Here is a 13,557-nt window from a genome sequence, read left to right on the forward strand (position 1 = left end):
TCAAGCACTGCATACTTGTTTAATTTGTTTTAATGGGAACTACACTGAGCTTTTTACTCCAGAGAACGGAAGAATGGGTGCCAAGTTTCTTGGGATTCTCCCATTTTCAAAGCTATACTCTCAGCTCTGAGCAATCTCAGCAAAACACGCCCCTTCCTTCCCTGACTGATAGAGATGAAGGATTACTAGATGTGATAGTTGCTGAGCTTGTTATTCTCTTAAAAAATTTAAGAAGGCTCTGATACTTTGGTGTGTTGGAAGAACAGGAAAATGCATGTGACCACCCAATCCAACAGTAAACAGTAAATAAACATTGGTTGTCCCTACTGTATAACAGGGATCAATCTTTTCAGACTTAAACTTCCCAGAGGAAAATTTTATCTGGCTGACTCTTCCTTTTTAATTAGTCATTCTGACTAATTCTTGCAGAAAATGCATGACAGCTTAGTGGCTTTGTTTCAAACTGTGGTCCCTTGCATGATGCTACATTCAGCTGTACTCCCTGCTCTGTGTGTGTTTTACTACCCTTAATATACCAGACTCATTAGGAGTGCCAGGCCTTGAAACCTTGTCAGTAGCATGCCAAACATCCACAGGAAAGAGAGTGGAATCCCTTCCCCTATTTTTGTTTTGCTACCTCCCGCTCCTCCGCTTTAGAGCTAACCCTTGGGGTTATTTATATTGCATGACCTTGAGATAAATGGCATTTGGCAGGCTGCCGGATGACTTTGTGTTTCAAATCAAACGTTCTCATTTTCTCCCACTAACAATGGAAATAATCCCTGAATGCCTTTTTGGGGGTATTTCTCCTCATCTCGCTGCCTGCCGTGGAGTTCTTTGGTAACTGCGTCAGGGCTGGTGAACTTTAGCTTGACTTTCTTGTTAGATGCAAGCACCAAGTGGTGTCTGTGGTTTTCTTCTGTGGTTTGGGGTGTGTGTGTGTTTTCTCTTTGTCCCAGAGCGTCTGCAACGCTGGTATTAGAGCTACAATTGTTCTATATAAAGCAAAGATCCCTTGAATGATCTGCCAAAGGCTTTATCTCTGAACAATCTCTGTCTGTACTTGCTTTGCCGTTAACCAGTTTTGACTCCACTCCGTAATGGCTGGAGTTGCTTTGCCTTAACTGATATATATCAAAGAGAACTGCTAAAATTAACTACTCATGAACTGTGTCCAGGATGTTAGATTAACTCATCTAGAATCCTTCAGAGAACAAGCTGATTTACGATGTGTTATGACATTGTTACTTGATGTGTTGCACAACAACTCAATTTTAAAAAATGAAGAGTGCTCCATTAATAAGAGATAAATCTTTCCAGTGTAATTCAAATGAATCTGCAACAGCTTTAGAGAAAGCATGATAAGGGATCTTGTGTGGGTTTTGGTGATTGTGTTTTGCATTCCTACGGATATCTTCCACTAGGATCTCTTTGTCAGTAATGACAAAATCCATCCAAAATATGCCAAAATGTGACACCTTCTGGGAAATTATAGCTCTCTGTACTTCACAAAAGGGTATTACTACAATTGATTCTCCACAACTAATACTTTCACATTTTAGAATGTACACCAAGTGTACAAACTATGGGTTTTTTTCAACTTCAGAGCCATGATTTGCTTAAGTCTCTACATGGTACATCCCTGACAAGCTTTTGTAGTCATAGTTAACACACAGCAAGTGCTCAAAGCAGCCAGTTTCTTCCTCAGAAAAAAACCCCACACCTTTATACATTAAGATATAAATAGAGTATTTCTTTAAAGCAAGCACTATTCCATTACTGGAACATGAACCAGTGTAAATGCTGACCTTAAATTATGAAGTTTCTAGAGCGTGTTCCAGATGGCTACACGCTAAAGGCTCAGGTCTCTCTGGATAACCAGTTTCAACAAAAATGCCTTTGAAAATGAGCTTGAATTGTATACTGTACAGTATGTCTCATTTCACAGCCAAGGCACTTGAGTTAATAAAGAAAATCCTCCCTGGCCTCACACAATTAGGTGGGTAAAAGGCCAGTCAATGCAAGTCTGCATACAGTGACAAGCCAATCCATAAAGTCAAATGGTGTTTTGTGCCTGCAAATGCCTTCTGCCTTGACCCTCTGAACCTCACCTCCTCACCAAAGGACCTGATTGTTTCAGGGTGGTATGACCTGCTATCATGGTCTGATGCTCACACCAGGGAGAAAATACCTCCCTGGTATTCTGCAAGTGGGAAGGGAAATACTGAAGGAACTGAACTTCAGTTTGCTTGTAACTGTCTACCAATAGAGCATCCCAGCTGTTTGAAGGCCACGCCATATTAGAATTGTTTTGGTCATATCCTGGTACTAAAAACTTCACTTTGTTCAATTCTATACCTTAATGAGTTATCTATCTTCTTCAGCCAGCAAATAAGAAGCTTTTTTGAGAATGTTCTCAAAATGTTTTCATGCATTAATCAGAATGTTTTCATGCATTAATCAGGAAAGAAAGTCATTATGAAAAAGAAGGGCTTGCTGTGTAGTTAACTCTTATAAACACAGTCCTTTAGCATACTTGCATCTCTCTTGCTCCTGTGATATCCCAAAAATAATTACTTTAACTTGAAAGAAAACTACGAGTTAGCATCCCAGTTGGCTCCCAGTATGTCACGACCAGCTCTTCGGATGGTGTAAGGCTTAGCTCCTTCACAACTAATAGTGCTATGATAATTTTACCAGTGTTTTAGAATCAATGGGACACACCGGGACATGTCCCATCACACTTCACTGCTGGAGTAACATTAATCTCCATGATCATTCGTAAAACTGTAAATCAATCACATGCCAGAAATACAAACTCCTTCAAAAAGTTGGGCATGTTTCTCAAATCACCCTTTTGCCCTCTCCCCCTCTGCTGACTCTGCGAACTCCAATACTGTGATCATTTTGTCTCACATTTAAATAAATATTCCCCATCACTATTATGTTGTCACCTGTAATAGGAAAAGTCTGCAAGAAATCAAAGGAAAGCAAAATTTGTGCAGTGGCAGAAAGTGTACAGAGAATAATCAGTCTTCATTGTGATTGTTAACAAAAGTAAGGGAGCCTAATGGAGACCTTGGATTTAATACGGTCTCTAAAATATTGAGGGGATACTTTCAAGACATAGAATCTTCTACTTTAAAGAAATATTTTCCCTGTGTTCCTTTTAAGTTGACGTTTATTAAAATGGAAAGAGGTTTGAAAAGAACTTGTGGATTTGTTTCCTTTTTCTCATTCCTTGGCTCACGAAAGGAGCCTGACAAATACCGCTCTGCTCTATGAAGGCAGTTTCTTCTCTGTTTTATGTACTGGGGATATCTGTGTCTCCAACAGGTGCCCGAATACGAGAGTTAGCGTAGAAGAAGCAAGCTTGATGCAATCGGGGGAAAACATAAAGCATTTAGTGTTATTCCTTTAATTACACTGTTACAGCTAACACGTTGGACATGACTGAATTGCTAGTTGTTCTCCATGCCCATCTCAATGATCTCTGTGATTTTGCAGGGACACCCAAGCATGAAAAAACTTCTGGACTGGAATTAATTTGAAAGGTTTTGTAACTTCCACGTTAACTGAGCCTAGGAAAAGGAGAAATCAGAACGCTTTCTTTTTCTTTTTTTACAACCCTGTATTTATTTGCCAACAGGAGTTTCTGGGAATGGTTCAATATTATCCCTGGTTTCAAGGGACACTCTGAAATGAGTACAACATATAGGATTTGATTCATACCAATACTCTTTCACATCTAACATTGCTATCCACTGGCATGGGCTACAATCCTGATTTTGAAGAAGTCGGTAATAAAACTCCCTTTTGACATCTGCAAGACTCTTCAACCCTCAATGCTGTTGCAGCGCTTGGACAGAGGTGATCAGCAGTGGTCCGCTGATAATAAATCTAATTACGGTATTTCAGGGACGATGATTTCTTCAGGCATAACTGGCCTATGGGAGTCTATGTATGATGAGAAATGGGGTGTCTAGGCCTATGTTAAATGACCCTCAGAGTGGAAAATCTAGGGTCTTTGATCTCATTCAAACTAAAAATACTTTTGCTAATGAGCCTCCTCCAGTCATACAACATCCATCCCAAAATGCTGAACACATGGTTTTAATTCACAGTTTTTAGCAACTTTCATTTATATTGTGCTAGAAGTCCTGAAATGACTTGCAGCAGAAGCTCTAAAAATTGGAAACCCAAATGGTAAAGACTGCTGTTGGAATAACTTGCGATAAAAGCAGCAGTTATCTGTGCTAATTCCTGCTTGAGCTTCCGACATAGGTGTTAACCATGTCATTTCTAATTCTCTGTGCGTTTACATGACAGCTAGATCCAATAAACAATTAACAATAACACAAGGCAGCTGTATTGTTCTCTTGAATACCACAAAAAGCAAATCCATGGAGATGGATGAGGTACCATAACTACTAGCTGTTGTGATGGACATAACCAGTCACGCATTTTAGTTGCACGTCTGTTCCCACTCTGCAGAGAGTTGTCCCAGTTTCAACTGAGGTAAGAGTTAATTTTCTTCCTAGTAGCTGGTACGGTGCTGTGTTTTGGATTTAGTAGGAGAATAATGTTGATAACACAGTGATGGTTTAGTTGTTGCTAAGTAGCGCTTACTCTAAGTCAAGAACTTTTCAGTTTGCCACGCTCTGCCAGTGAGCAGGTGCACAAGAAATTGGGAGGAGACACAGCCAGGACAGCTGACCCAAAGTAGCCAAAGGGATATCCCATACCATAGAACATCACGCTGAGTACATAAACTGGGGGGAGCTGGCCAGGAGAGCCCGACCACTGCTCGGGGACTGCCTGGGCATCAGTCAGTGGGTGGTGAGCAATTGTATTGCACACTACTTATTTTCTTTGGATTTATTCTTCTCTTCTTCCTTTTCATTAGTATTACTATTATATTATTTTGCTTTATTTCGATTATTAAACTGTTCTTATCTCAGAGCATGGCTTTTACCTTTTCCCAATTCTCCTCACCATCCCACTGGGGTAGGGAGAGAGCGGGCAGGGGGAGGGAGCAACTGGCTGCATAGTACTTAGTTGCTGGCTGGGGTTAAACCATTACAGAGTATAGCCTTGTTCCAATTCCAGTCCAAGAACTGAGATGTTAAGTTCAAACACTGATATCTGCAGTTTTAAGCTCTACAGGCACCAGTTTAACTTCTGGTGTCTCAAGCAAGCTGGAAACCGTAATGCTTTATGGGTTACAGAAAGAGTATTAAATTCACAAATTGTTGCAATGTTCAGAAAAATGCCTTAGTGACTGCAATCTATAAATAATTCAAGAGGTTCAGAAAGATACTGAGGTTTTGTGATCAACCCACAGTGATTTCTGTGGATTTTAAGTCTAGTAATATCTAGGACCTGAATTGCTTGTCAGCTTGAAAGAGGGATTTGGGAAAGTGTGTGGACATGAGGCAGATACATTACAAATATTAAGTTCGCAAAACACTGGCCATTGCTGAAAAACTCCATTTTTGTGCTATCCTAAACACTGTGGTCTGGGGAAGTCATTTTACAGTCCCTCATCCAAGTGTGCAGGGAACCCCTCTAACAGGACCAAAAGATGAAAGAAATCACAACAATCTCACGTGGCTCAAGCAGTAACTCTGTGATTTCTTCTGCCTTTTACCTGCCTCATCAACTCCTAATGACAGGTAAGAGATTAATAAGGGTTTGCAGTGTAAAGCCTAGCACAGGGGAAGCCTGTTATTTTACAGTATGTCCCTCTGAAGTTCCCAAATAGGGTTTGCCAGGAGCCCTGCCACCAATCTCCATCTCCGCAGGAGTGCAAGGTGAATGAGTGCCCTTGCTTAAGATCATTCCTGGCCTTTTCAGTACAGGAACCTCTGACTAGCCTGAATGATGTGGGCTGGCTTTATAATGTGGATTGCTACTCACTAGGGAGCTGAGGGGAGGCTGTTAAAGACTTTCTGAGGACTGTAGGTTGCACTATACTTGAAGTTGAGGTTTTTAAGGTCAATGGTTCGTTCTGTTTATAAGCAAAGCACTCTGGGCCCGGGGCAGGATCCTGACTGCTGTTGCAACAGCACCAGAAACTGACAGCAGACAACAGAGAGAAAATAATCGCTGTGGAAGTATTATTTACTAACAGGATGGCGGGGTGGATTTTGCACTTACTAGGTGAGCAGCTCAGAGGTGACAAACTGCTCCAAGGGAGATCTCACAGGGATTTGAAAGCAGCATTAGTGCCTAAGTACAGGGATGAATTTGGATCATCTGCCCCTCTTCTGATCCCCTTTCCCAGAGCCGAGCTCAGGGAGTGGATCTGCTCCGAGCAAAGTGCGTGCCTGGGTGCTCCCCGTGCCTCTCGTGCCACAGCAGTACCAGGGCTCCCTGCCACCAGGACCAGGCATCGGCCAGAGCCAAAGAGACCACACTCCGACCTCAACTCACCTCTCACCATGCACACAGGCAAAAATGGTACAGTGTTCGGCTGCCTCAAATACACTAGGGACTCCTTAAGTGCCAGGCTTAGCTGCCAGTTTTCTGGGGATCTGTTCCTTTCAAAGCCCACCTTATCAGGATGCAATTCCTGCCTAAACCCGATCACAAGCAGCACCCATAATTTTGCAAACAAATCAACCATCAGAATCCTCTTCAGATCTGCTCGTGGGAGGCAGGTACACCTGTCCTGGGCTCAGATCTTACAAAGGGAAGTGTGAAAGATCAGAGGGAAAGGAAGGGCTCATATCTAACCTGTTCTACAAACACTTCTTGCAGTTATATACACAATAAATACAATAGATGAATTGCCAGCTGCCCCTCAAGCCATCATTAACTGACCGACTTTTTTCTTAATAGGCATCAAATGCCAGGGTGGGCCTTTCAAGGGGGCTGTAGTGAAGAAGCACACAGTAACTGGCTGTAAAAAGCAACACGTACAGTTACAGCTATAAAACGTCAGCTGCTGATCCTTTCAGGTGTTACTGTGACTACTGTAGTTTTAATACCTGCATAGTTTCACCCTCAACAGTTCCCCTGGTAAAGATGTAAAGCCACTCCACTAGTATTCAAAAGGAGTTTAAATGGAAAGATTTCTGTTTCTGCTGTATGAATTTCTACCCCAAGGTTAACTTTAATAGGGGAAATTTTTACCCTGGGGGGGGGTGTGGGGGAGTGAAGGGCGCAACAGTTCAATTCAATTCAAGTGAGCAAGCTAAGAAGTACATACACTATGCATAATCAAACCTTTTAACAGCATTTCTTTCAACAATATTCAGCAATCAAAACAGATGATACTAAGCTATTTTTGATGACTCTTGCCCTTTTCACAAAGACTAAAATTTTTTAAAAGTAAAAGGTGCTACTTCTGTTAGGCAAAAAGCACTTTTCTTTTTAAAAAAAAAAAGATTAATTAAAAAAAAAAAATCAGTAATACCCCCTCAATAAACTACACAGACTGTCAAAAGTCAACTAGCTCTGAAACTGAGCCCTTTAATCCGGGCCAGAAAACTTTGAGCCTGGATCTCTCATTAGTATAAACAGGCAAATTTCCCTTGAAGTCAGTTACAGTGGTCAGCTCTGAGAATCCTAGCTTTGTGATCACAGAAATGTTTCATTTTTACAGGGGACAGGGGAGATGGAGTAGCACGTCCAGGCCACAGCCCCATCTATATATTACTGCGTCGTGCTGCTTTGCCACTGAAGGTCCAGCTTCGAGGCTGCAGATCTGTCAGCGACCAAACATGATGGACCACCCATTGGCCTTTTATTAACCAGCACTTGTTCCCCCCTCTAATCCCATCACTAGAGTAATCAAAGCTGCCATGTCCCAGGGTCTGATGGAACAGCAGGACCTGGGAAATGAAGGCTGATTTTGTTAACAAAGTCATTCCTGCCCCTTGAATGCTGTCTCATTGGTAGAAAGCATGGAGACGAGGTTTATTTGTGCAGAGAATGAGGCGGCAAAGAAATGAAAGGGGAAGAATGGTGAAGTGTGAAGTTTAATCTGGCACGGTCTAAAGTTTCTTTCTTTGAGGCCGTCTCTGATCCAATCAACACCGGTTTGATATTTAACATCTCCCCCTGCAGTTGGAAATGATACAGGCTGGAGAAGACCGGAGTCAGGGCTTTGCAAGCCCTGAGCAGCAGAAGGAGAGAAAAGGGGCTGCCAGGGGCTCCCCTCCGGCCCCAGAGCTTCCCCCACCAACAGGCCGGGATGGGGTCAGGCCCTGACACAAAATTCCCCTCAGGAACCTTGGGATTCAGGGCTTCTGGCGTGAGCCGAATGCACATTCTCCCTGAAGAGAGCAAGCTCTGGGCGGGATGAGAAAGGGATTTTATTTCTACCTTGGAGGAAGGGATATCAACACTGTCTCCGTCTGGGGACCCTGCTGAGCAACAGGATCAAACACAAGCGAGGGCGACCATCCGCCTCCCCAGGGCAGAGCGGTTTGGGCAGAGCAGCCAGACCCTCCCCTTGTTGGCCGTAGGGGTGTTCGGTGGGGACGCGATGCTGCCCGCGGGCACCCACCCCGGGGCGAGCAGGGGGCCCAGCACAGCCCACGGCGAGCAGGGCGGACGCAGACAGACCCAGCACCTGCAGGAGTCACCGTCACCGTCCTTACTCCAGCGACAGCATATGTCAGCCTGGGGAGAGCTTTCCACCACACGAGGGTCCCAGGGAGGAGGGAAAGCTGGACCCTCTCCCAAGCCAGCCCTCGGATGAGTCCTCAGGGCCTGGCGTAGCACCGGCCGCAGTGGCCCTGCCGGGACCCCAAGAAGAGGTGGCCCTGAACGCCGTCTGCCCCCACCAGCTCTCCTCAGTCCTGGCCCATTTGATTTTGCACTTTTCTGGCCACCTGTAAACGAACATCCGGGCTGTAAGACAGAAAAGCTGTCCGCTTCCTCCTCTTTGCACGCCTCCCAGCTCTCTGTCCTGCCCTCAGTGAAAACCCTGGCACTCGGTGTACCAAGCAGTGGTGAGATTTCAACCTGACCCAAAGCTGATCTGAACCACCCTGCTGCCAGGCTCCCCAGCCAGCCTTTTGCTGCCACTCAGACGACTTGCCACCAGCTGTACAACACCATACCCGAGGGCCTGGACTTTGTGCGACCAGCAGCTGCCGGAGTCCCAGGGCAGCGAGGATGCTCCCTCCAGCATCCAGGCAGCGGGACAGCAGGGTGACCGGCGCGGTGCCAGCCTGGGAAAGCAGCATGAAGCACTGAGCAGAGATTTCAGGGGGAGCAGAGCATCAAACTACAAAGTTTTGGGGTTTACAATAGAAAACAATGCGCCCTGCTCTACCTGCATGAGCTGGCTCTCCAGGAAGCAGCTAATTATATGAGCCACCTTAATCTTTTCATCCGGCTAAGACAATCAACATTTCAAAGCCACACACAGAACGTTTCAAAGATCGTTCCTGGTCAAAAATGCAAGTGTATCCGCTTTCTTTCAGAGCAGATCAAAACCAAGTACCACACCGGGACAACTCCTAGATTTCCTTCTCCTCATGGTATCAGATTAACAGATTTGGTGCATGTAGTCAGATTAAATATTTGCAGTAGCACAAAGCTGCCTTTGAGGGGAAGGAGTTTAAAAAAAAAAGAAAGCTTTTTTTTTTCTGTTTTAATTTGCTTAGGGCAAAAATACTGGACTTTGGGGGACGTGGGAAACAAAAGCATTGACATGATTCAGCAAGGCACGGTTTTAAAACCTGGATTCTGAATGCAGAAATTATGTGCAGTATTCCTGTAACAGTAATGCTGAAAACAGGTAAAAACTGCTGATGCCCTTAGCAGATTTGGGATTGTAATTTATCACAGATGTTCTCATCAAACTATGCAAATACCTTACAAGGCAAAAGCTGCTCAATTTCTGATTTCCATTTGAGTGTGTTTTAATTACGTGCTGCTTAAAGAAGGCTCCAAGACCTGAAATTGGGAGGTGAAACCTGGCCATAGTAATCCACTCCACTAAATTAGCACAGCAATACACGGAGCAGTAGGACTGCCAGACGGTGTGATAACATTACAAATTACTATTGTTAAACAACTAGCCAGGTGTCAGGATGCATGAAATCTAGAGGAAGCAAGAAAATAAATATCTGGTTTGTTTTGTTTAATTTTGTCTCATGTTGTTCTGGTGGCCTTGTTCCCAGAACAAGCTTCAATCTAGGAAAAATCCTCCTGAACACTGATCTGTTTTCAGCAGCAATGTCAATTCTCTGTAATAATTAAAATGTAATGTTATTTTTTTAATCAGCGCAAATGTTTTGCATAAATGATTGTCCTTTACTTGCCAATAGCAGTAATATCTTTGCTGTTCTTTTTTAGATTACTATTGTAGGAAAACAAAGGGGAAATGTTTGTTTCTATTTAAAATTTAGAGAATGAGAGAAAAACAGTTATGGTAAGAGCAGCAGTGAATTTTGCACTCTGTCCCTCTTCCTCTCTCTGTTGCTTGCTTGCTCTCTCTAAAAAAGAAAAAAATGTAACATGATTCACATTTAAAAAGCTTCCAAGTGGTACATTTTTAACCAAGTGCAGTGCTTTCATGTGCTTGATTCTGCCATTTTTGACCTAATACAACCAAATGCTATTGGATGTCTGGAATGGTTAATTATTTTTACCTTACATTAAAGAAGGAGATCAACAGAGAGGATAGGCACTTAAACCTTTCAAACAGAAGAGGGTAAAACAAATTCCTTGATTTGCAGGTGTGTTAATTAATGCAAAGGTCCTGAGGGGCTTTCTTTTCATTATTTTTGTTGACAAACATGAAAATCCCTCCAAAAGCCTACCCAGGAAGTCTTCTCCTCTGAAGGCTGTATGCAAAGTTAAGACTTCTAGTTGAACTACTGGATGAACCAAATGTTAGCGAAAGCAAGACTTTTTCCCCTCAAAACAGTTCCCACAAGACTTCATGGGAGAAGGGGGTGCAGGCACTCTTTTAATCACCAAAGATCAGTCCTTTAATCCTTACTCCCACATCACCAAGGTGTTTTTTTTTCTCAAAGTAGGACAGTAAGATAAGGCTGGAAACAGGCTGATCCAAAACTAATGACAAAAAGCAGGTTAAAAACGAAATATCATAGCAGTAACTGACACCATCTTAAATTTCCCCTGGATTATTTGTTTTCTTCCACACACATTCATTTCCTGAATTTCTAGTAAATCTGATTTCATATAAACAGTTTCACAAAGCAAAGTCAATAGCTGTGACTGTGTTCCCGATTAATCCACTGAAATGAAATAGATCGTATGGCTTAGTATTTGGTTGTTTAAAGCTAAATCCACCGAAAGAATTCTGGAGTCCGGTTACACCAATAACTTTTGTTTCTTTATCTACATCCTCTTCTTTTTGCTGAACTTTACCTGTTCTAAAATTAAGAAAATCCATGCAGATTGCACACTTAATTTCGCCCAGTACATGAGGGCAATGTAAGCCAGTTTGTTTTGACCTGGAGCGACTACTAAAAAGACAGCCAACAGTTTGCACATACTTATATCTATTTGAACAATGTCAAAAAATTTCTTTTTTCATTGTTCATGCTTCATCCTCCTCCTGACAAGTACCACAGAGCTGCTTTACTTAAAAACAAACAAACAAAAAACCCCCACTTTTCAACCAGCTCCAGGACAGGACAGGAGGTGTGGAAGTTTCCCTCACAAGTGGCAAGCCAGCAGACACACACATTCACACCCCGGACATTTGCCTCTCAAATAAATAATCCACATGATAACCACGCAGCCCTCGCTGCACAGGTGGCAGGTTTTTCGTGGGCTGCCCAGCCTGGTGCAATGGGGAATGGGCAGCCCACCCCACTGCAACAGGCTTGGGGTTCACCCGCATAAACCCACCAAAAGGCAAGGAGAACAGCCCCCACCTCCTGGCACAAGCCACGAGGCCCAGAGGCCTCCTTACCTGGGAGAAGTTGAGCCCGTTTAGTGGGTGACACTGCTCCTCCACCCTTTCCACCGCGCCCGTCGTCTTCTTCATCCTCTCGGCCTCCTGGGCGAGGTAGAGATCGAGCACCGGCACCCCTCTGGAGCGGATGTCCGTCTCCGTCAGGGAGTTCACCATGAGCATCACCCAAACGGGCCTCTTGCGCTCCCAGTTGCCGGCGATGGCGTTGAAGAGGTAGTCAGCGTAGAGCCCTTTGCCGCGCTGGTCCGGGGTCATCCAGTGGGGCAGCATCAGCTTGATGTAGTCCAGGTGGCGCTTGAGGCGGCGGTAGAGCTCGCGGGGCAGCACGTCCTGCAGGTTCTCCCCGTGGGGCAGCATCTGGCAGCTGGCCAGCCCCGAGATGGTGTAGGGGTCCGTGAGGTCCAGCTCGAAGTAGACGCTGGAGCTGGCGTGGAAGGCGGCCTTGGAGTTGTTGGGGATGAAGTCCCACACGCGCGTGTAGGGCACGTGGATGGTGCCGAAGAGATAGGCGGGGGGGTCGCGGCGGATGGTCCAGAGGAAGGAGTTGAGCTCGCCTTGCTGCGGGGAGGATGGCGGGGGGCTGGTCAGCGGCGGGGGGGCAGCGGGGCAGCAGGCAGCCCGCGGTGGCAATGCCACCCTGGGGGGTGCCCGCGGGGAGGCAGGGGCCGGGGGCCCCACTCCCCCGTGTCCCGCATAGGGGCTCGGAGCGCGCACGGCCCGCGGGCGCGGTGAGGCCCGCAGCGGCACCGGCCCGCCGCGACCCCCCGCTCCCCCCCCCCCGCTCCCCCGGCCGGCCGCCGCATCCCCCCGCGCCGGGCCGAGGGGCCCCTCCCGCCGGCAGCACCGACCCCTCGCGGGGCACGCGCGGGTTCGCGCCACACCTGCGGGGCCACGCGCCTGGGCCGCGCGCACACGCGCGGGAGGGGGGGTCCCTCCCCACGCGCCCCCCGCCCCCCCCATCCCGCCCGCGCCCCGGCGGCTCCCGCGGAGCGCCGCGACCGGCCGCGCATCCCCAGCGGCCGCGCCCCCCGGCCCGGCCCGGCCCGGCTCACCGAGCGGGGCAGGTCGCACTGCCCCGTGTCCATCTGCTCCCGCCGGGCCGCGGCGTCGGGCAGGAACCCCCCGAAGACGAAGCAGATCAGCGTCAGGTTGAGTTGCATCCCGCTTCCTCTCGCTCTCCTCTCTCTCCTTCCCAGATGAGCCTTTTTGGATTTCTAGGATCTTTTTTTTTTTTTTTTCCCTCCCCCTCCTCATGCTCTTCCCCCTTTTTTTTTTTTTTCTGGGGCTTTTTTTTTTTTTTTTTTATTCAAACAAACTTTGCCAGTCCCATCTGCATCTGACAAGTGCAGGGGGAAGGACTGGCCGCCCCCTCCCTCCCATGCTCTCCCCCCTCCCGCCCTTTCCCACCCCCACCCCCTCTGGCTCCGAGCTTGTCAGAGGCGCTGGATGCTTTGGGGAGGACGGTTCTCATCGCCAGACTCCGCCATGCTTTGATTTCGCAGACCGGACAAGCTCCCTTCCCGCCCCGCCGGTCCGGGAGGAGGTTGGGGCGGGGAGGGGGGGGGAATTGCCAGAAAATAAAAAAGTAAAAAAAAAAAAAAAATTTTTTTTTTCTTTTTTTCTTTTTTTTTTAATTCCGCGGCCAG

General features: G+C 46.2%; 1 protein-coding gene across 1 annotated transcript in view; it reads right to left on the reverse strand.

The window, feature by feature from the left end:
- The window catches only part of TRABD2B (TraB domain containing 2B), a 292,200-nt gene extending 278,930 nt beyond the window's left edge, over positions 1-13,270 (reverse strand). The window contains exons 1-2 of the mRNA XM_040611371.1: positions 12,964-13,270; positions 11,909-12,469 (exon numbers count right to left, since the gene is read on the reverse strand). Of these exons, the coding sequence (XP_040467305.1) occupies positions 11,909-12,469; positions 12,964-13,071 (669 nt within the window). The 5' untranslated portion in view covers positions 13,072-13,270. The remainder of the gene's footprint in view (positions 1-11,908; positions 12,470-12,963) is intronic.
- Between the last annotated feature and the right edge of the window lie 287 nt (positions 13,271-13,557).

Source organism: Falco naumanni, chromosome 11, assembly GCF_017639655.2.
Source record: "Falco naumanni isolate bFalNau1 chromosome 11, bFalNau1.pat, whole genome shotgun sequence".
Classification (NCBI taxonomy): Eukaryota; Metazoa; Chordata; class Aves; order Falconiformes; family Falconidae; genus Falco; species Falco naumanni.